The sequence below is a fragment of the Haematobia irritans genome, chromosome 2, assembly GCF_050003625.1.
Source record: "Haematobia irritans isolate KBUSLIRL chromosome 2, ASM5000362v1, whole genome shotgun sequence".
In the NCBI taxonomy this organism is placed as follows: domain Eukaryota; kingdom Metazoa; phylum Arthropoda; class Insecta; order Diptera; family Muscidae; genus Haematobia; species Haematobia irritans.
The window spans coordinates 77,013,097-77,037,832 of NC_134398.1; the positions used below are offsets into that span (position 1 = coordinate 77,013,097).

A 24,736-nucleotide genomic window follows, 5' to 3' on the forward strand; every position below is an offset into this window, starting at 1 on the left:
CGAAGTCCAAGTGTCTGGTAATCCAAAAGCATGTCAATCGACTGTCATCAGCTCCCTAGGTTAGGATGTATCAGGCTCACTTAGACTATTCAGTCTATTGTGATACCACAGTGGTGAACTTCTCTCTTATCACTGAGTGCTGCCCGATTCCATGTTAAGCTCAATGACAAGGGACATCCTTTTTATAGCCGAGTCCGAACGGCGTTCCACATTCCAGTGAAACCACTTAGAGAAGCTTTGAAACCCTCAGAAATGTCACCAGCATTACTGAGGTGGGATAATCCACCGCCGAAAAACTTTTTGGTGTTCGGTCGTAGCAGGAATCGAACCCACGACCTTGTGTATGCAAGGCGGGCATGCTAACCATTGCACCACGGTGGCTGCCTTCAGCTCCCTACATTCATATAAATGACGAAACTATTGAGATTGTCAGAAGGTATAGGAGTCTTGGTGTTATGTTTAATGATTCTTTAACGCGGTCAGACCATATAACCATGATATCTGGTAGAACATTTGCCACTCTCAGATCTCTTTGGAAGACACAGAGATATCTACCACTGAGAATCAAACTACTCTTGGCGAAGACCTACTTAATTTTAATCTTGTTGTGTAGGTACTAAAATGAAACGAAATTCCGGTATTGACATAAATATTTTTCTACAATTTCAAGAAAATTTATTAGACATAATTAATTTTTTGCACTTGTTAAATAAAATTTTGTAGTTTGAAGAAAAAAAATGGAGTTCAAAAAGATGTGTAGCCTATGTTACTCAGTGATAACGTAGCAGTCTAATAGTGAAAGAATTTTCAAAATCGGATAAGTAGTTTAATTTATCTCCACCCAGAAAAAAGTGCCTACGAAACTAAAGGAAAAAATGTTCATCAATTTAGTTTAGCCATTTTATTTCCATTAACATTAAATTTAAATTTTTGTGTGAAATAATAAAATTTACTTGTTTCGGTAAACAAATCTTAAACTGAAAGCAAAAATATACACAAATGAATCATAAAGATTAACTAAATTCGTGTCTTCCACAAAATAGTTCAGTATTTCTTTAAATATGCAACTTTAACTACAAATGCGTTCATCATGAACTTCGTATGTCACTAAAGACATTCTTGCAATTTTGAACTCCAATTTTTTCCCTGAAACTACAAATTTTTCTTTAACAAGGGAAAAAAACTTAATTATTTATAATAAATTTTCTTAAATTTGTCGAAAAATATTTACTTATTTTAATGACGTGATGTCAGCGTTTGTAATACTGTTTAGTTAAAATTTTCTAAAAAGGTTCAAAATTTTCTAAAATTAGCGGAAAGTTTTCTTCCTGATGGGTTCACTGTTTTCAGTGTATACGGAGAGATTGGTAAAAAAATATTTTAGTAAAATAATATAATAAATAACAATTATAATACACAGAAAAAAGGTGTCTTGTAAATTTAAGGACCATTTTAACTTTCACATAGTTCAACAAATTTACTGTAATATAGTTCATTCTTCGTAACCACAACGAAAATGAACTTAGCTAAAGGAAAACTTACAAAAATTCAGTAAATGTTTTTTAGTTCACTAATTACGAAATTGGAAAGATTTTCCTTAAATAAATTTCCAACACAGTAGTTAATGCATCGTCGATTCTGTTATAAAAATACATGGGCAATATAAAAATCTTACTACGAAATGTGGACAATTTACTAAGAAAAATTTTTACATGGAAAAAAAATTTGTAGTAAAAATTAACTTAACGACATTGCCGATTCGTATGATGGCTACCTACAGATTATTTCCCTTTTTATTATATGTTGGAGTGTTTTTCCTCACATTGAAAATTTTACACAAAGTAGAATAAAAAGTAGTTAATATAGTCCTTGACGGGTGTATATAATTTTTATAGATTCCTCATAGATTTGGTATATATTTTACCTTAACTTATAGATAGAATTCCAAATAATCAATAAACGTGCTACTGAAAATGTGAGTGCATCATGTGAGGGAGATTTAAGAGACATTTTGTGTATATCTCGTTTGATTGTTTGTGTTTGTTATTGCGTCATTTATGCTGTTGTTGGTTGTTTTGATTCTAGAGACAATGGAATGTTCCTTGTGTGTTGTTGGTATCTTTTGTGGTGAGAGTTGTTTTTTTGCAATAGCAAGATCAGAAAGGGATCGTGTGTGTGTGTGGAGTTGTTTTTCTTTACGGCAGGTATGTATCCCTTATGACTATTTGTGTCTTCGAGTTTTATTATAATATTATATATTATTATTAATGAAAATACATTTATTTCTAAACATTTTAGAAACTGAGAAGTGAATGATGTGATGTTAGAGTAATCAAAAACGCTTTTTATTGATAAAAAAAAACAAACAACAGATTAAGGAACTGTATATTTCTGTTTCAATTTAGTTTAGCCATTTTATTTCCATTAACATTAAATTTAAATTTTTGTGTGAAATAATAAAATTTACTTGTTTCGGTAAACAAATCTTAAACTGAAAGCAAAAATATACACAAATGAATCATAAAGATTAACTAAATTCGTGTCTTCCACAAAATAGTTCAGTATTTCTTTAAATATGCAACTTTAACTACAAATGCGTTCATCATGAACTTCGTATGTCACTAAAGACATTCTTGCAATTTTGAACTCCAATTTTTTCCCTGAAACTACAAATTTTTCTTTAACAAGGGAAAAAAACTTAATTATTTATAATAAATTTTCTTAAATTTGTCGAAAAATATTTACTTATTTTAATGACGTGATGTCAGCGTTTGTAATACTGTTTAGTTAAAATTTTCTAAAAAGGTTCAAAATTTTCTAAAATTAGCGGAAAGTTTTCTTCCTGATGGGTTCACTGTTTTCAGTGTATACGGAGAGATTGGTAAAAAAATATTTTAGTAAAATAATATAATAAATAACAATTATAATACACAGAAAAAAGGTGTCTTGTAAATTTAAGGACCATTTTAACTTTCACATAGTTCAACAAATTTACTGTAATATAGTTCATTCTTCGTAACCACAACGAAAATGAACTTAGCTAAAGGAAAACTTACAAAAATTCAGTAAATGTTTTTTAGTTCACTAATTACGAAATTGGAAAGATTTTTCCTTAAATAAATTTCCAACACAGTAGTTAATGCATCGTCGATTCTGTTATAAAAATACATGGGCAATATAAAAATCTTACTACGAAATGTGGACAATTTACTAAGAAAAATTTTTACATGGAAAAAAAATTTGTAGTAAAAATTAACTTAACGACATTGCCGATTCGTATGATGGCTACCTACAGATTATTTCCCTTTTTATTATATGTTGGAGTGTTTTTCCTCACATTGAAAATTTTACACAAAGTAGAATAAAAAGTAGTTAATATAGTCCTTGACGGGTGTATATAATTTTTATAGATTCCTCATAGATTTGGTATATATTTTACCTTAACTTATAGATAGAATTCCAAATAATCAATAAACGTGCTACTGAAAATGTGAGTGCATCATGTGAGGGAGATTTAAGAGACATTTTGTGTATATCTCGTTTGATTGTTTGTGTTTGTTATTGCGTCATTTATGCTGTTGTTGGTTGTTTTGATTCTAGAGACAATGGAATGTTCCTTGTGTGTTGTTGGTATCTTTTGTGGTGAGAGTTGTTTTTTTGCAATAGCAAGATCAGAAAGGGATCGTGTGTGTGTGTGGAGTTGTTTTTCTTTACGGCAGGTATGTATCCCTTATGACTATTTGTGTCTTCGAGTTTTATTATAATATTATATATTATTATTAATGAAAATACATTTATTTCTAAACATTTTAGAAACTGAGAAGTGAATGATGTGATGTTAGAGTAATCAAAAACGCTTTTTATTGATAAAAAAAAAAACAAACAACAGATTAAGGAACTGTATATTTCTGTTAATAGTTTAAAATTAGTGCGGATTTTTAATTGATTTACATAAAAAATATACAACATGAGTGGTAATAGGATGATCTATATTTTTTATACATCTGGATCACAGGTTGTAGATGCAACCATTTTTTTAAATATATATTTTTTATGTTACAGCAATTCCTACAGGTGAGTACTAAATTCGAGTTTAGCCGCTAAAATTAAAAATAAATCACTAAGAAAAGTATAACATTATACGTCTTCGATACAAATTTAAATATAACTTGATGGAAAATAGCCCAAACCAAGTTTTTTATAAAGATTATTTTTTTTATAATGGGTTATTAAAGAAAACTTATCATGAAAATTGCGATTTTAGCCTCTAAACTCGAACTTAATATCCACCTTAAATACTAAATGCTGTACTGACAAGTGAGATTATGTCTAAATTAATAATATGTTTTATTTCAAATATAATTCCACTAATGTACCTACTGGATGGATTTCTCAATGTGGTAAGTTTTTCTATAAACGGTATTTTGTCCGTTTTTAATAAAACCAAAATTTCAATTTATTTAAAATAATTATTTTAAATTTCAGGTAGACAGGTCTTGCAATGGTAATTTTTTTGAATATTCTTACTGTTTAATGCTAACTAAGCTGATATCCTTATTGGCTCTAGGAAAAGCTCTTGAAAACCGTAAGTTAAAAATCAATATGAACGATAGAATTTGATATTTTTCTTATATTTTGTATAACTTTGCAATTTCAGATGCTTATAAGAAAAATCCGCCCAACAAAAGTTACACTCAAAAACAGTGAACTCTCTATTTCACTAAAGCCAATTTAACTTTATTTTAGTTCATGGGATTATTATGTTTGGAGAAAGTTTCCTTTACTCTAATAATTTTTTGTGTACGTTAGTTAAATTAACTATAACCGAGGAAAAAAATATACCCAAATGAAGCAAAAAGATTAACTAAATTCATGTCTTCCACAAAATAGATCAGAAATTCTTTAAATTTGTAAACTTTACCAAAAATGCGTCCATCATGAGCTTCGTATGTCACTAAAGACATTCTTGCAATTTTGAACTCCAAGTTTTTCCTTCAAACTACAAAATTTTCTTTAACAAGTGAAAAAACTTAGTTATGTCTAATAAATTTTCTTGAATTTGTCGAAAAATATTTACGTATTTTTATCGGCGTGATGCCATCGTTTGTAAACAGTATTACAAATTTAAAATTTAAAATTTTCTACAAATATTCAAAATTTTGTAATATAGCAACTTGTGCCACATATATCTTTCATATGGATAGAAAACATGGAAATTTAAATTAATTAGTTTAGTCCTAATAACATAGAATATTACTCTTTTGAAGAAGCAATTACTAACTACCGACAAGTAACTGCATCCAACGTACGAATAAAAATATTTCCTTTATTGTATATCATAAGCCATAGTTTTGTGTAATATAATAATAATTTTTTGAAATAAAATACTGGTGGTTATAGAAAATTGACTTGTTTTGTACGAAAAATTTCTTAGTTGTATACAGGCTTGTTGTACCTTTGATTCCTCAATTTCTCTACTTTTTGAAAATTATACTGACAAACAGTTTATTTCAAACCAATTTCTTAATACAGGTTTCCCAAAAAATAGTTCATTTTTCCGGATAGCAGGAATATTTTGTATGAGTTTAAGTATATTCTTCCCACAGCATAGTAATAATGAACTAAAATACGATGCAATACATGAACTAATTTATAAGAAAATCATGAACTTATCTAGATGAAAAAAATCTTTGGCGCCAAATCATGGTCATTCTTACTATGGGTTAGTTCATTTTTCATAAAAAATAGTAAACTTTTTTTCGGTGTATATAAAATATTTGTTATTTTAAATCAGTGGGAAATTTTTTCATTGTTTTAAAATATTATTAAACATAAAAAATAATCAATAAGTCTATCAATGTTCGTGATGGTGTATAAAAACGAAAACACCAGCAGTATAACATCCCACTCATTCGTCTTCATTGTGGAATCTTCAATTAGCAGGTAATATTCAGTGACGCTAACCTTTTGTGAAAAATTGATTTATGATTTTTTTATATTTGTAGAAATTGAAATTGTAAAAGGAGAAAAAAATTGTTGGGCAGCATCTTATTAAAAGTGAAAGGTACAAGAAGAAGAAAAATGCGTTTTACAGTTGATAACATTACATGGAAATTGGAAATATTGGAATAATATACTAATGTTTCGAGGCCAATCGATGTCTTTTATTAAAGAAACATTGCTTATATAAGTAAATACAATTGTATTTCATAACGAAGGTAAACAGTTCTAATTTTGAAATAAAAGGTGTACCACAAATATGTAAGATTTGTCCAAATGAATGAAAGAAGTTCAATAAAATAATTCCATATATGAATTCAATTCAGTTAAATCTTTTCATTCTGTAGTATAGTGGTACATAAATATAGGAAAATGTTAACTAATATATGGAATGCATTCTACCTAATTTCTACGAAAATCACATCGTTCAAACAAATAAAAATGTCTTTGACGCTATACGAAGTTCAACTTTCTTCACAATGAGTTCATTTTAAGATAATCTTAATAAACTTTTTCCCGGAACTAATTCAAAATAAATTCAAAGTTACACTTATATTTTGAGATTGTGAGATTGCAGGTGATTTTAACAGCAATCTTCTGATGAACCGACAATTGGTAGGAGATATGAGATCTCTTGGTCTGTACTTGGTAAATACTGACACTCCAACACATTTCACGCAATTTGCTAACACCTTACTGGATCTCTTCGTAGTTTCTACTGAGGACAATGTTATCCAATATGATCAAATAACAGTACCTTGCTTCTCGAAGCATGATTTGATCTTTTTGACCTATAGGATAAGTGTTCCACATAGAACTGCCACTTATTCCTACAGGGATTTTAGGAACTTTGGCTATTCGGCTCTGAGACGGCAATTCTTATAGATTGGTCATCTGCATCGATTCCTCTAATGATCAGTTGGCTTTTCTGGAGGATAATATAACATCGCTTTTTGATATAACAGTACCGATGATTACCAGGACAGTAAGGAGGAAAGGTACTGGCTGGTTCACCTCTCGTATCAGCGAGCTGATCAGACGAAGAGATTTGAGGTTCGCCCAATGGAAAATCCTCAGGTCTACTGAAGCCCATGGCGAGTTTCGTGTTGCTCGAAGAGCAGTAAATAGAAAGATCTCTCGGGAGAAACGTAGGCACCTCGAGAGAAAGTTTGGGAACGCTCTAGGTTCAGGTATGACATGGAACGAAACGTTTTCCACCTTCCCAATATCTTCTGCGGATCTATCATATTATGAAATACCGAATACTCCAATGGAATCATCTTTCAATTCTGAATGTGTAAATCGTTTTGATGTCCTCGGCAGCTTTCTATCTGTGAAGTCCAATGCAGTTGGCGCGGACAATATTGATCCGAGACTTATTAAGATTCTTCTGCCGGAACTGAACCTTACTTGACATACGTATTTAATCAATTTATTACTAGAAGTATCTTTCCTGATCGCTGGAAAATCGCTAGGATAGTACCGATTCCGAAGAAGAACTCTGACTATAGACCAATTGCTATTCTGCCATATTTATCGAAAGTATTCGAACACATATTGCATGGACAAATCACATCACACATCAGCCGCAATAATCCTCTATCGGATCGAAAATCCGGTTTTAGGGCTCATCATAGCTGTACTTCGGCATTAACGGATGTGGCTGAGGACATCAGAGAGTGTATAGACAGTGGTGATTTCGCACTACTTGCCCTGCTTGATCATTCGAAAGCTTTCGACTAGGTTAATTATCACGTCCTGCGACAGAAACTGTCAGGATTTGTGCATTTCTCGTTGTTTTCTTTACGCATAATATCATCCTATCTCAGTGAAAGGTCGCTGTATGTTCAGGTTGGTCGGAATAGATCTATGGCACTGTCAGTTTTACAAGGTGTTCCGCAAGGTTCTATCTTAGGACCTTTACAATTTTCTATCTATGTGAATGACTTGCCGGGTGTCTTGACTCATTCCAAATCTCGGATGTATGCGGATGATCTTCAAATCTACCTGGACAGTAGCCCAGAAGAGTTTGATAGATGTGTAGAAAGATTTAATGAGGATTTGCGAAGAGTAAGCCTATGGGCGCAGAGGAATGGCTTGTCCCTCAATGCGACGAAGTCCAAGTGTCTGGTAATCCAAAAGCATGTCAATCGACTGTCATCAGCTCCCTAGGTTAGGTTAGGTTATGTGGCAGCCCGATGTATCAGGCTCACTTAGACTATTCAGTCCATTGTGATACCACAGTGGTGAACTTCTCTCTTATCACTGAGTGCTGCCCGATTCCATGTTAAGCTCAATGACAAGGGACCTCCTTTTTATAGCCGAGTCCGAACGGCGTTCCACATTCCAGTGAAACCACTTAGAGAAGCTTTGAAACCCTCAGAAATGTCACCAGCATTACTGAGGTGGGATAATCCACCGCCGAAAAACTTTTTGGTGTTCGGTCGTAGCAGGAATCGAACCCACGACCTTGTGTATGCAAGGCGGGCATGCTAACCATTGCACCACGGTGGCTGCCTTCAGCTCCCCACATTCATATAAATGACGAAACTATTGAGATTGTCAGAAGGTATAGGAGTCTTGGTGTTATGTTTAATGATTCTTTAACGCGGTCAGACCATATAACCATGATATCTGGTAGAACATTTGCCACTCTCAGATCTCTTTGGAAGACACAGAGATATCTACCACTGAGAATTAAACTACTCTTGGCGAAGACCTACTTAATTTTAATCTTGTTGTGTAGGTACTAAAATGAAATGAAATTCCGGTATTGACATATGGGTGTGAAATCTTCTCCAGCTGTGTTGCAAAACGGAGCAAACGGAAATGTAATGTTTCCTTTAATGCAATTGTAAGGTACGTTTTTTGGCCTCAACAGGTATTCCCATCTGACTCCGTTCTCAACCAAGATATTGGGGGTCAATTTTGAGAACTACCTGAAAATTCGTGTCTTATTATTTCTACATAGGATTATTACGGACATGCAACCTGATCATCTATTAAATAGATTACGCTTTAGTGCATCTAGTAGAACCGGTTATTTGATACAATTACGCCACCGATATGTTATATCGGAGTGGCAATTCTTTATCCATGCGATTCGTCTCTGGAACATGTTACCTCTAAATATAAAAACAATTACAAGCAGAGTACAATTCAAAAGCTAACTTTTTATCTATTTTCTTTAATATTGACATCTTCAGCAACAATAAGTAAACTACACTATACTTTCACTTCTTTTTATTGTAATTATCATAATTATTTATCATAATTATATAGTATTTTAATTGGCAATAAGATTCATATAATCTCTAGAAATGTTTATAAATTAACCCTGTTTAAGTTAACATTCAATTTTGCTCTTTTACTTATGCTTTTTATTTCGTATTTCGCAGCAAAAAATCACTTAGTTTTACCTCATGTGTCATTCATTAATCTTACTTAAACCATAAATTGTACATTCCGTTCTAGTTTAATTAATCGTTATTAAATTTTGTTATGATATAAATCTGTTCGCATACAATCAAATGCCTGTACTGTAAATTATAGGACCTTGAGTCTTGTTTTGCAGGAACCAAACTCAATAAATAATAATAATAACTTAAAGAAGGGTTTTTTCGGGGTGTAAATTTTTTTGCGATTTCACCCCTCTGTGCGACGAAGAGTTTTCAATAGGGCTGTCATTCGGGATCGATATTTATAAATCCCGGGATTCGGGATTTCAAAATATAAACCCCGGGATCGCGGGATTTTCGGGATTCTTTAAATATTTTATGTAAAACAATCTACAGCGGCAAAAACAAATTGCTGTACATTAAACCAATTTTGTTTAATTAAATTTTATAAAAAAAAAAATAACAAAAAACATAAGAGTTAAGTAAAAACCACTTACAAATTGCTATCATACTCAACGGACACTTAGTCCAACTGAACAATATGAAGAAAAGAAAAACAAAAAATTATGAAAAAAAAATAAATTATTTCATATCGCTATCTTACTCAGCAAAACATTTTAAGGATTTTGATTAGATTATGTATATTTTCATACACTTGCCTTAATCCTTTTTTACTTCATCGTTTTAAGTAACTTCTTAAAAATTTCAAGGCATCCAAATTTTTATCAGATAAACGCGATCTTGCCATATTGTCGACGGACCTTTTATCACTGCTTTTTGTTTTTGTGGCACAAATTCAATTTCACATGAACTCATTGTTCAAAGCAGGACCTTATCGTTTAGTTCGATTTTTGATGAAATTGTGTTTTTTATAGTATACCTCATGTATAATAAATTCTTACTCAAGGTGTGCCAGAAATGGTGTTTTCTTTTCTGAAAAAAGTGTTTGTCTTCATTTTGTCTGTACAGAGTGTGCATTTTTAAAATATTGGCAGAAACCTAAGAAAATGCTACCATTTCAGGGGCCGAAAAGAATTCAAAGGAGGAAGCAGGGCAATCGCAGCACTCCCTTTTATCGACAGTGCTGAAAATGGTCACAATTTGCGTCTATGGTGGCACTATCTTCACAACAGAATTCGAAGCACTTTTGCCTTTTTTTGTATAGAAAAGAACTTGAAAAGTACACTTTCCTGGCCAAATGTAAAACACCTGCGAATTTTTTACTTTTCTTTTTGGAGAGTATCAGCACCCATAGTGCATGTTTAGCTACTACAGAGAACAAAAACGCGAAAAGGCTGAATAAAAAGGAACCCCCAACTATACAGTCATAATGATAGCAGCGATGAGATCAACTCACAACCCTTAGTTGTATGAATTTGTGTAACGGGCATTTTATGGTCATGCCATTGAAATATGCTGTTTGGTGGGCGTCCTTTGACTTTACCAGAATAGTGGATGGACATAATCAAATCACCATACTTGGGAAGTTTTTAAGGATTGGCATTGAGAGGGTGTGTATATAGTGGACACGACGAGTACAAACGAATCAGCGGCAAAGAAAAGTGGCAATCGATCCCTAGACCGACACAAGAATACAACTAAGTCACAAAATGCGTTTTCTTCAGCATGCATAACTATTAAATGTGTTTTGTCGAACTAATTAATTTCAATCGTCATACTAAGTACGGCGAGGGCAAGCACACATAGCACTATTTTTCACAACATCAACCACATCCCGAAGGAATGACTGCAATATGATGGCTTTGTCGATTTTTTTTAAACTCCAAATTGGAAAAGTAAATAAAAATGGAAGAACAATATTAGCAAAGATAATTGAGTATAACAAGATTAATCATTGTGCTCTTATAAAGAGAAAACAAATGTCAAGGTGTAGAGGGCTATGAGAAAAAAATGTTTTATTTGCCAATTTTTTCCAAAGCAGCTCTGCCCAGGAATTAATTTAAACGGCAATATTCACATAAAACCATAATGAATATTTGAATTTGAATTTTGAATGAATATTTTTGGGGGTTAAAAATATTTTAGATCTTATAAAGTAGAGCAATTCTCAACAAAATTTGGAACAATTCTGGCATGAATTTTGAGAAAAAAATAAGGGAAGTGTTTCTAAATACAAGCAAGTATGCACTGACATTCTTTTTTAAACGCATCTGCACGGTTGAAAAAGACTGTTTTTCATATGTTTGGCTATAAACATCATATGTTTGGAACACAAATTTTTAAACACAATATTTTTGAGTGCAAGCATATAATGTTCATAAACTAGCATAACGTGTTTGGGACATATATGTTAATATGTTAGAACATATTATGTTTGGGACATAAAATATTTGTAAATATAATTATGCTTGGATGCAAACATATATTAATTTAGAAATAGCCTATAAACATATATGTGTTTAGTAGCTTGGAGCGCTATTTAACAGGGAGCGATATTGAATTAAGTTGGTGGTTGTTGCTTGTTATTACAAAATTAACATTTTATTTTTCCTTGGGCAATTGATCAGCTACTTCTTTGATCCTTACAAACTGTGTGGTCCGCTGTTCGAATTCCCGTCCGGCAAAAGGTAAAATTAAAATAAAAAAAATCATAAAATTGAATAATTTCTTCTACAAGGTTTGTATTACAGAAAAAGGTGCTAAGAACTAAAAAATCTCGTGGAAGTGAGAAAGATGTGGGGGAATATACAATTAGGCAGAAACAAAATTTTGAGCATTCAGGTCGAAAATCTATGTTGTTAGCACCTATATTACCTGTTTATTTTCATAATTCATTATGATTGTAAATATATAAATAAATAAATAAAATTTTGAGCACAATATTGTTTCGGAGAATTTTTTTAAGCATATAATATTTTTGGGTGCAAAATGCTTCCAAACATATTATATGTTCACATAATAACATATTGTTTTTTGGAAGACAACATTATAGAATTTGGATGCAAAAATACAAAATGTTTGGAACTTAGACTACCCAAACATATATTGTTTAGACCAATATGCTTTCAAACATATTATATATTGGAAGAGATCAAACATATAAATGTTTGGGCAGTACCCAAAAATATATATGCTTGAAGCAAAATATGTTTGGGAGTATATGTTACAGAAGCGATTTTTTGTGAGCGTGTGTTGAAGGGGCATTTTTAATATTTGATACAATTAAAAACAAGGTTAGGTTAGGTGGCAGCCCGATGTATCAGGCTCACTTAGACTCTTCAGTCCATTGTGATACCACACTGGTGAATTTCTCTCGTTTCACTGCCCGATTCCAAGTTAAGCTCAATGTAAAGGGACCTCCTTTTTATAGCCGAGTCCGAACGGCGTTCCACATTGCAGTGCAACCACCTAGAGAAGCTTTGAAACCCTCAGAAATGTCATCAGCATTACTGAGGTGGGATAATCCGCCGCTGAAAAACTTTTTGGTGTTCGGTAGAAGCAGGAATCGAGCCCGAATTTGTGACAAGTGGTGTAATGATTTTATCTAATGATTTTATCTAATGATTTTTATTTACTTAAAAGAAAATTTTTAGCATAAAAAACTTATTTTGTCTAAAATTTTGTTCCTCAGAAAAAATCTTCTTTCAATTTATATATTTGTGTTAAATTTATTTTTTTAAGTGTATCACTACAGGATTTTTAACGAAATTTTGTGCCTCTTTTTGTATTATTTACATAATTTGTTTTTGAAAAAAGTCTAGACCAACACTGGTGTATAGTACAGAATTAAACGCATGTGTCAAACCAAACTTAGGATCAATTACTTAAAGTTATCCATTTCTATAATTGATTCTACAAGCGTAAATAAGCTATAATTTATTGCAGTCATTATCTGATACGATGGACCTTGAAGAAACAACTTTAACAAAAAAGGCAAAGTTTCCTTTAGGCCGGTATGCACCTCTAGCGAAAAATTTCATTCCCATAAGAAATGCATTGCTATTTATGCTAACGAAATTTTCGGTAGCGTTCAATTTCGTAAGTGTGTAAATACAACCATAGCGATAGGCGATAGGCGAAGGATTTTTCCGCTACGGCCAAATACAATAAGATTGGCGGCGATTTTTTATTTTTGTTTACATTCATTTGTTTACGTTTTTTATAATATACACATCGGAATGTTGGAGAAAATTTTATTAAACTTGTGGAACATAACATGTATAGCATTGATTGCTGAACATGTATACAAATCAATTAAAACGGTAAGTTTTTATATACGTACAGATGACAACATACGGGGATTATTTAGATGATTTAAAGAAGAGCCAACGGAGCCAACATTACATATTGATTTGCTTTTTTAAACAATTATTCCAGTAACTTTCGCCCTTTATACTGGTTGCTGCATAAAGCAATACAATGACTGTTTATGAACAAGGCGCGGAAGAATCCGGAAACTAGACTAAATTGAAAGTTGACTTATGAAAGTTACCGCTGTAATAATTATAACTAATTGAACATTTCTGAATGAATATTCCAGGAAAACAAAAGAAGGTGGTGGGTTCGACCAGTTAATTTGCAACGTGATGAATTTGGTTTTTTTATAACTTGCATGAAACAATTAAAAGACCGTGACATGGAACATTTTTTCAAAGCAGCAAGAATGAGTGTCTCGTCTTTTGATGCTCTGTTGAACATTATTCATACGCGCCTACAGAAACACTCACATAGAAAACCAATCGAACCAGAAACACGTTTATCATTAACCATTCTGTAAGTAATTCCTCATTATGAATTTAGTTATTACACCATAATGTATCCTTAAAAAGGAGTTCTCAAGTAATGATATTTGGTGTTTTCTGCTATAATTTGTGAAATTGTTATGTTCGAAAAAGTTAACCATCGGTTTTGTAACTACAAATGTTTTTATGTACTCCAATCATCAAATGTTCGTAGAATCTATTGAGATTTGAGAAAACTTCAGATTTTGAAACGTATTCCTAATATTTATTAGAGATGTGTTTTGTTTTACAATAACAACCCAATATTCTTTATTTGTTTCAGCCAAACAAAAGCTTTGTTTTGGCATCATTAGGTGCAAAGATATAAATAGTTTTATCCGACCTTATTTTTCTTACCATTTAGGTATCTGGCACATGGGTGTTCATTCAATTTCTTGGCTTGGTCACACAAAATGGGATTGTGCACTGTAAGAAAAATTGTTTATGAAACTTGTGATGTTATATGGGACGAACTAAACCGGATTTATGTTTCCCCGCCAAATTTAAATACCTGGTACAAGATTGCAGAGGAATTCAATCAACAAACGGGAATGCCACACTGCTTGGGAGCCATAGACGGAAAACATGTAAAGATTATAGGTCCAAACTGCAGTGGATCCTTGTATTTCAATTACAAAAAGCACTTTAGCATTGTACTTATGGCGTGCTGTGACGCAAATTTTTCATTTACTTTTGTTGATGTGGGCGCCTTAGGTAGTCAAAGTGATGGAGGTGTATTTGTCAGAAGTGCATTTGGGAAAAAAATATTAAATAACGAGTTGAACATTCCACCGGCACAAAATTTACCAGATTCAATAATTGAGTTTCCCTACTACTTCGTTGGAGATAATGCGTTTCCCATCAAAACTAATCTTATGCGCCCCTATCCAGGCCATAATTTATCTGAAGATAAAAGAATATTCAATTCTGCTTTGTCCAGAGCTCGAGTAAGTATAGAAATTGCATTTGGAATATTATCTAATAAATGGCGTGTTCTGCATACTACAATCAATAGCGCTCCCAAAAATGCCGATAAAATCGTTCTGGCAACAGTAGCACTGCATAATTTTCTTATTGCAAGAAAAGATGGAAGCTACAATCCTGAAGTCGGCTAGGAGAACACTGAGAATACTCTAAGATCATATACTCCAACTTACGCGAACAGATCATCTTCAGATGCATTCTCTCTGAGAAATACTTTAAAAGCTTTCCTATCCCGCTAATAAAACAATTCAATTTAACAAAAATTATAATATTTATTATTTTAATAAAAAGTAAAAGTATCTACTTTAAAATATTCAAATTATTGTATTTAATTATATGTATTATTGAATATCAGACGTTGTCAGGGATCCGGAGCGGAGCAAGCCCTTTTTTTTGCCGGAGCGGAGCGGGAGCGGCATTTCTAAAATCCGGAGCGGAGCGGTTTCCAAATGAAAAACCGCTCCGCTCCGAATAAAATATTACTTGAATGAAATGTGTAACTTTGAAATTACACTGTGTAGGTAATTTCAAATATAGCTAGTACTTAGAGTAGTCTGAGTAAATGTTTAAAACGTACGATATGTATTTTTGTACGTACGTACATTGGGGAAAACACAACGTGTTTTTTTAGTATTTGTTTTCAAAAACGGCAAATGTCAAAATATATCTCTAGTATGTGTTGTAAAAGTAACAACAGTACTTTCGATCAATTTCATCCCGTATTACTACAAAGATGTTTGTAATGAACGTCAAATAAATGCAATTAAACGATCTTATTTATATTTAATTTTTTAGTTTTCTACACTGAAAAAAATATTGTCGTGAAGTCAAAGATTTCATGTCCTTAAAATAAGAATGCAAATTTTGCTTAACATGGAAGACGCATTTCTCTAAAATAAAGTTTTTTTCCTTGTCCAAAAGTCAATAAACTTTTGAATGAAGTTGTAATTGTCCTTATAATTAAGTGATTTTACTTAAAAATGTGTATCATAACATGAAAGATAAAATTTTTGAGGTAAGGTCAACGTGACTTTAATAATTAAGAAAAATTCTTTAAAATTAATAAAATTGTCTTTTAATTTGTTTCCTTTTTGCATCTTGCCTACAAAGCAAAAAATCGTTAAAAAATAAGACATGTTTTTCAACACTTTATTTTAAAGACGCTTTTTACTTGAAACATAGCATATTTTCTACTGGAAGTCGAGTCTTAATATGGAAAATAAAATTGTCGTTAACTCGTTTTTAAAGGATTTTGATACCAACTGACGAAAAAAATCTAAAAAAAATGAAAAATTAACATTTGCATCCTAGAAGCAAGTACATAACCCCCAAATTTAAAAGATAATTGCGTCTTTAAAGTATCCTTACTTGTATTCTCCGCTTCTTTGGCTCGGAATTAATACCCAAACTGTTAAAGTAAAGACAAAATCTTTGGAACCGGGCATGCTTTTTTTCAGAGTAAGGACATTCATATTTGCTTTACTATTGTACTATATCCTAGCATTCTCTTATTTCTGATATTAGTTCTCGAAAATTTAATTAAAATTATGGATAGTTTCAATTTTGGTTGAAAAATGTGCGCATATACATTTATTTTAATATTTTGTCACATTGAAAACTAATGACTTCATTTCATTGGCGGAGCTAGAAATTTTCTCTGGGGGGGGCTATGCCCCCCCCAGACATCCTTCAAAATTTTGTCCAAATTTCCGAAGCGATAAATTACCCCTATTGATAAAACTATACATCCTCAATTTTATTGCGGTGTTAAAGGCATGCAGCAAAATCAATCAAAAACAAAAAAAAACTCAATCACAAAAATTAGTTGTATCAATTAATTTTTTAATTGGCTTTGATGATTGATACTATCATTTTTTTTTTTTTTGATTGAATACATTTCAATTAAAAACAAGTAAGTAAAATCTAAAGTCGGGCGGAGCCGACTATATTATACCCTTCACCACTATGTAGACAAACATTTGTGTTACCATCTCAACTACTTAAAATTTGCTGGGAGCTATATAAAGGTTTGCATTTCCCGATACAAATACTTTTAATGGAAACAATTTTTTGTACTTCTACAAAAACTCTAGAATTAAAATTTAAATCGGCTAACGCCCTGGGATGATACACAATGTTAGTAAAAAATATGGGAAATATGAAGCGAGAGAAATTTTAATGCAATTGTACAAAAGAGATTTTTAATTTTTCAGGCGATACATATGTATTCGAGATATAGGACAATTATAGTAATATTTACAATTTTTGCTACTCAGCAGTGGCGATTTTACAAGGATATTGGTTACACCCAGAGAAGGAATATGATCACCTCAAACATGTTTTAATAGCAAAATGTTATTTTTGGGTGGTGACCATGTAACATGGTTTTCGCAACCATGTTATTTCCTCGGAAATCATGTATCTGATTTCGGCAAGCAGGTTATATTTGACGAAAAAATAACATTTTAGTGACAAACATGTTACATGGTCACCATACAAAAATAACATTTTGCTCTTGAAACATGTTTAAGGTGATCATATTCCTTCTCTGCGTGTATATCTCGCCAAGATATGTGTAGGGCGACTTGGAGCCTTATTTAAATCTCATCCGTTCTGTGGAAATTTTGGCATTGCAGTGTGTAGGATATGGGGAAATCATCACAGAATTTTGTGTAAACATTGAGAATTTTGGCCATATTTGTATTCTCTGTGGAAACTATCCAGTCAATTTGAGGAAAATCCCATTGAAAATGGGTCTAAAATATGAAACAGTCGACCATATTTCCCCAACTCTGGTGTACGTATATATGGCAGCTATATACAATCTGAACCGATTTTGAATAAATTTGACATGTATAGTTAGAATAATAATTCTGCTATCTATGCGAAATTTCACGTAAATGGGAGTATAACTTTGGCCCCCCTGGTCATATGAGTGCAAATCGGACGGGAGATATATATGGGAGCCATATCTAAATCTGAATCGATTTCAACCAAATTTGCCACAATTACCTATACTACTAAACGTACTCCTTGTGCGAAATTTGAAGCAAATCACGGCAAAACCCTGGATTTTGAGGCCATATAAGTCCAATCGGACGAAAGATATATATGGGAGCTATATCTAAATCTGAACCGATTTTAACAAAATTTGACACACTTAACGATACAATTAAACGTACCCCTTGTGCAAAATTTGAAGCAAATCACGGCAAATCTCTGGCTTTTGTGGCCATATAAGTTCAAATCGGACGAAAGATATATATGGGAGCTATATCTAAATTTGAACCGATTTCAATCAAGTGTACCAAGCATTGGTAGAATGCCAATTCTACCCTCTGTGCAAAATTTCATGAAGATCGGTAGTAAATTTTGGGCTCTGTGGTCATATGAGTCTAAATCGGACGAAAGATATATATGGGAGCTATATCTAAATCTGAACCGATTTGGCTGATATTTTGCAAGATTTGCGAGATTCATTAAATATTTGGATGTACGGTATTTCAAGAAAATTGGTTGATAAACACGCTAACTATGACCACATCGTAGATAATTATATATGGCAGCTATATCTAAATCTGAACCGATTTTTTCCAAAACCAATAGCAATTGTCTCTGTCTCAAGAAACGGCCCTATGCCAAATTTGAGGACGATCGGACTTAAACTGCGAGCTGTACTTTGTGCACAAAATTACATATACAGACAGACGGACGCACAGACAGACAGACAGACGGACATCGCTAAATCGACTCAGATTTTAATTCTTACCCGATCGGTATACTAAAAGATGGGTCTATGACCACTATTTCTTGGCGTTATATACAAATGCACAAACTTTTTATACCCTGTACCACAGTAGTGGTGAAGGGTATAATTAATTAGATCAATTAATTTCATGGTTGAAGACAAAAAATATTTTATTGTGTGTGGGAGCCGGTTCCACGACACCGCTATAAATAATCAAATAGCAACTTACCATTATTTAATATAACAAAAAATAAAAGCATTGCTTTAAGTATGTGTTTGAAAAATATTGTTTGTAATTTATTTTTAATTCAAGACAACAAACATATGATTTTTAAATTTTATTTAAAATGTGTGTTTTAAAACAGGACTAGAAATCATAAAGCAAAACATAAACTTAATATATTCATCGTGTATAAAAAATACTAAGAATAAAAAATTAAATAAAAGGCAAAAAATAAATTGAATATTATAAAACGTCTATCTTCGATTAGTTTTTAAAAATTCTCTGAGAACAGAATACAACGAAGCAACTGTCGAGAGCAGCGGTGCCAACTCTGTGGATTTTTCGTGATTTTGACGATTTTAGATGGTAAATTGGGCATGTGACGATTTATGATTTTAATCAACGTAGTTATAAATTGACTATTTTTGAAAATGTGCGTCTCAAGTTTCCTTTTAGTGTTTTTATTACGTGTTTTTAGTTGTAATGTAAATATCAATACTAAAAAATATGCTTAACATACTCTCTCTGCCACATCTTAATTGGATTAAACACATCGCAAAGCTTGAATTAAAATATAAATCAACTGTAGCTTTGATTATTCTGGGGGGGCAAGAACTATTCTGGGGGGGGCATAGCCCCCCCCAGCACCCCCCTAGCTACGCCAATGCTTCATTTGTATTATTGCATGTTATCTACTTTTTTGAGAACGAACATTTCTTAAAAACGCTGTTAGAAAATGTATTTTTACAATAAAGGGGAAAAAAGCGAAATTAAGTAACACTAGATCTGAGTAAGAATATTCGTAGGTATACCACGGACTGATTTCGATGGAGGTTGTTGCAAACATAAACATACACACACACATTACAAATATAACAAAACCTCTTCTCTACATCTGTTGCAAAACAAAAAAAAGAAACTTTCGGAGAGTAGTTACTTCTACTCTGTGTATAGACTTTCAATTCCAATCAGCGTTGCCGTTTTGGTCCGATCGGACCAAAATTGGTCCAAAAGATTTCTAATTTTTAAATTTGGTCCGATGGTCGGACCAAACAGAATTTGGTCCATTTTGGTCCATTTTCATAAATTTGGTTTCTATCACATATTAAATAGTAGATGGTGCACCGCAAAGAATATTGTCGGGAGGCCAAATATTTCACATGCTTAAAATACGAATACGAATTTTGCTTAGAATAGAAGACGTATTTCTCTGAAATAAAGTTTTTTCCTTGTCTAAAAGTCTCTAAACTTTTCAAATAAGGCTGTTTGTCCTTATAGCTAAGTGATTCGACATAAAAATGTGTATCCTAACATGAATGAAAATTTCGTTTTAATGAAGTCAAAATGGATTTAATATTTCTGAAAAAATCTTCAAAATTAATAAAATGTTTCAACACATTGTTTTAAAGTCATTATACCCTAAACCACATAATGGTTAGTGTATAATAAGTTTGATCTGCCAAAAAATGTGCCTACCAGAAATATTGATTTTAGACCCCATAAAATATATACCGATCGACTCAGAATCACCTCCTGAGTTGATCTAGCGCTTGGTGTCCGTCCGTCTGTCCATGTATTTGTTGTTCACAGGATTCCGGTCGCAATTATTAATCGATTTCGATGAAATTTGGTACAGGGAGTTTTTTGGGCACAAGGACGAACGCTATTGAATTTGGAAGAAATAGGATCAAATTTAGATATAGCTCCCATATATATGTATCGCCCGATTTCGATAAATGGGGTCACGCTGTGCCCCCATAAAATAAAACTCAACTGAACAAATAATACAATGTTTGTACTATAATTTTCTCGAAGAGGAGCGGAGCGGAGCGTGGAGCGGAGCGATTTAGTTTTCTCCGGAGCGGGAGCGGAGCGAAAAAAATGGACCGCTCCGGATCCCTGGACGTTGTTGTCGTATATCTGCCAACTCATTTTTTACAAAAACAAATATTTTATCTTCCAATTCACTCGTCTGTTCCAAACTCAAATTTGCATTTTTTATTGACAGATGAAGGGATTCAAAAAGGCATTCAGTCGATGTCTTATTGGTCGTCGTATTAGCTATTTGATCTGCTGTTTTTCGTAACGTAGTCAAATGGAAGGGAAATCGTCTTCCCGCTTACGTTTTTGTTGTGGGGATTTGTAATCCTCATCGTTAGACATCGATTTGTCATAATCGTCCAGAGGTGAGATTTCCTCATAACTTTCATTTAATTCTAAAGTCTCATCAAATATATTTCCAATTGTCCTGCGAAAGAAAAAAGATATATAAGTTATTTCTAAAAATTATATAATCGTAGAAATATAGATTTTTGGTACTAAAAATGGCTATGAAATTTGTCCGTGACCACCGAATCCAAGTCTCATGAAAAGCTTTTAAATCAAGCCAAATAAGCTTGACTCTGCTCCCAGCGTTATTATTAACTTGGTATTCGACAAAATATTTGTTCTTATAGGTGGGTATTAAGTTCGAATTTAGCCGCTAAAATCGTCATTTTTTCATGATTACTTATCTTTAATAATCCATTTTATGGAATACAAATTTTGTGAAAATTTGCTTTGGGCTTTTCCCCATCAAGTTATAAAAAAATTTGCAACAAATATGTATAATTTTATGCCTTTTTCTTACTGATTTAGATTTCACTTTTGCGACAGAATTTGATAGACTTTTACAAAATCTATAGACTCAAAATTTAAGTTGGCTAATGCACTAGGGTGGAGCATTTAGTAAAAAAATATGGGAAACATTTAAATCTGAAGCAATTTTAAGGAAACTTCGCAAAAGTTTATTTATGATTTATCGCTCGATATATATGTATTAGAAGTTTAGGAAAATTAGAGTCATTTTTACAACTTTTCGACTAAGCAGTGGCGATTTAACAAGGAAAATGTTGGTATTTTGACCATTTTTGTCGAAATCAGAAAAACATATATATGGGAGCTATATCTAAATCTGAACCGATTTCAATCAAATTTGGCACACATGACTATATTACTAATTGTACTCCTAGTGAAAGATTTCAACCAAATTGTGCCAAAACTCTGGCTTTTGGGGCCATATAAGTCCATATCGGGCGAAAGATATATATGGGAGCTATATCTAAATCTGAACCGATTTCAATTAAATTTTGCACACTTGACTATACGACTAAGTGTTATGTTTGTAAAAAATTTCAAGCAAATCGGTATAAAACTCTGGCTGCTGGGTCCATATTAGTCCCTATCGAGTGAAAGATATATATGAGAGCTATATCTAAATCTGAACAGATTTCTTCCAAAATCAATAGGGTTCTATTCTGACCCAAATAAGGAACATGTGCCAAATTTGAAGGCGATTGGACTTAAATTGCGACCTAGACTTTGATCACAAAAATGTGTTCACAGACGGACGGACGGACAGACGGACATGGTTATATCGACTCAGGGACCCACCCTGAGCATTATTGCCAAAGACACCATGTGTTTATCTCGTCTCCTTCTGGGTGTGACAAACATATGCACTAACTTATAATACCTGTTCCACAGTGTGGCGCAGGGTATAAAAATAATTAAATAAAAAACCCTGTTTCGAAATGTTTCAAATAAAACTTTATGTTGGTGGATATTAAGTGTGTTCCTAATGCTGTGCAGCATTAAAATAATTCTTTATATGTAGCATCTGAAATTGTAGCCCTTCATGAATCTAATGCCTGTTGCCTGTATATTCGAGCCATTGCCAAAATTGCTGCTTCTAATGAAGTCATTTCTCTGTTGGATATTTATACAATACAAAGCGAAACAAAAAAACATAGATTGGTGCCATCACCAACCTCTGTGAAACACTATTATTGATCTTATTGGAAAATATCAGACATATGTCGGTTTTGATTTAGATAAAGTTTCCATAAATATGTACCGCCAAAATGTTCTTAAAAATGAACATAAAATATGCAAGTATGAAGCATCAGCTACATCGTCTAAAACTTAATTTAATAATACCTTTCAAATGTTTGGATTTTTAGTTCAGAAGCAGTGGTTTAGGGTACAATATAGTCGGCCCGTGCGACTATCTACTTTACTCACTTGTTTTAGGACGAGTTGACTTCAGTTCAAGAGTTAGATTCCCTTAACTCTAAACGTAAGCACTATGTTCAGTTTTTAGAATCAATACAATATCTTCCTAGTTCTTACCACTGACATTGATTCACGTCACAAAAATGTGATTTATTATTACCTGCGGTTGCTTTTTACGTTATCCAGGAAACTCATATTTTCGATATATTTCCATGTACGTTTAACTTCAGCTCCGCTGCCGGATGGCATGTTTAGACGTTGCTTCGTTTTTTTTGTAGGTATCACGAAGGTTTTTCCATTTTTTTCTTGCACAACTCCGCTGTTAAAAATAAGAAAATTTGATAAAAATATGAAACAAATTTCGTTAAAAAACTTACGACTCCAGCCAATTTCATTCAAAATCCCCTTCCATACACCTCCTTTCTTCTGAGTATTTTTATACTCCCTGCATTGTAAGTCAAACAAAATCGGATATTTTTTCACCGCTTCAATTAATTTTTCTTCGTCCATGTTTCAATAAACTATATTTACACGTTTAAATGTTTTGTTTTTGAGTCTAACTATGTTGACGCTGTTATTTTTCAAACAATATTGACGTTATAAACGTCGATATTATGACATATAAATGTTGGCAGCCCTTATTTTTTTTTTGGATCATGTGGCAACACAATCTTACTTGTCGCCAAGAAATTAGAATAGAATCTAATTCGGCGACACGTCGCTTGCCGTCGCGGTATTCCGTGGCGGATTTTGGGCTTCCCATAAGAAATGCACGTAAACAAGTATTCGCCTATCGCTATGGTTATATTTACACACTAAGCTGGTACGCACCTCTAATGAAAATAACAGGGTTGTCAAAATCATATTTTGGCAGCAAACATTTAATTTATTACAATCATTGTGTGCGTAAAAGTTTTAAAAGGTCTGTAAATAATAAACAATTTATTTGAGGAATATTTGGAACATATATTAACAATTTTTAAAAGCGATTAAATAGCTGGTTTAAAATTTATGTACACAGCCCTGTTTTTTTGTTGTAGACGTAAATAAATTTTTGCTACCGAAAATTTCGCTAGAGGTGCATACCGGCCTTTTGGCGCGAAAGTTAATCTAAAATTATGTTTATTATACCCTGCGCCACACTGTGGAACAGGGTATTATAAGTTAGTGCATATGTTTGCAACACCCAGAAGGAGACGAGATAGACACATGGTGTCTTTGGCAATAATGCTTAGGGTGGGTCCCTGAGTCGATCTAGCCATGTTCGTCTGTCCGTTCGTCTGTCTGTGAACACATTTTTGTGATCAAAGTCTAGGTCGCAGTTTAAGTACAATCGCCTTCAAATTTGGCACATGTTCCTGTTTTGGGTCAGAATAGAACCCTATTGATTTTGGAAGAAATCGGTTCAGATTTTGATATAGCTCCCATATATATCTTTCGCCCAATATGCACTTATATGGACCCAGAAGCCAGAGTTTTAGCCTGATTTGCTTGAAATTTTGCACAAACATAACACTTGGTCGTGTAGTCAAGTGTGCAAAATTTGATTGAAATCGGTTCAGAGTTAGATATAGCTCCCATATATATC

At 32.8% G+C, this 24,736-nt stretch overlaps 1 protein-coding gene across 1 annotated transcript in view; it reads right to left on the bottom strand.

The window, feature by feature from the left end:
* Window positions 1–21,186: 21,186 nt before the first annotated feature.
* LOC142224667 (uncharacterized) overlaps window positions 21,187–24,736 on the bottom strand; it is a 47,136-nt gene continuing 43,586 nt past the window's right edge. Inside the window, exon 3 of the mRNA XM_075294451.1 lies at window positions 21,187–21,343. Coding sequence (XP_075150566.1) covers window positions 21,187–21,343 — 157 coding nt within the window. The remainder of the gene's footprint in view (window positions 21,344–24,736) is intronic.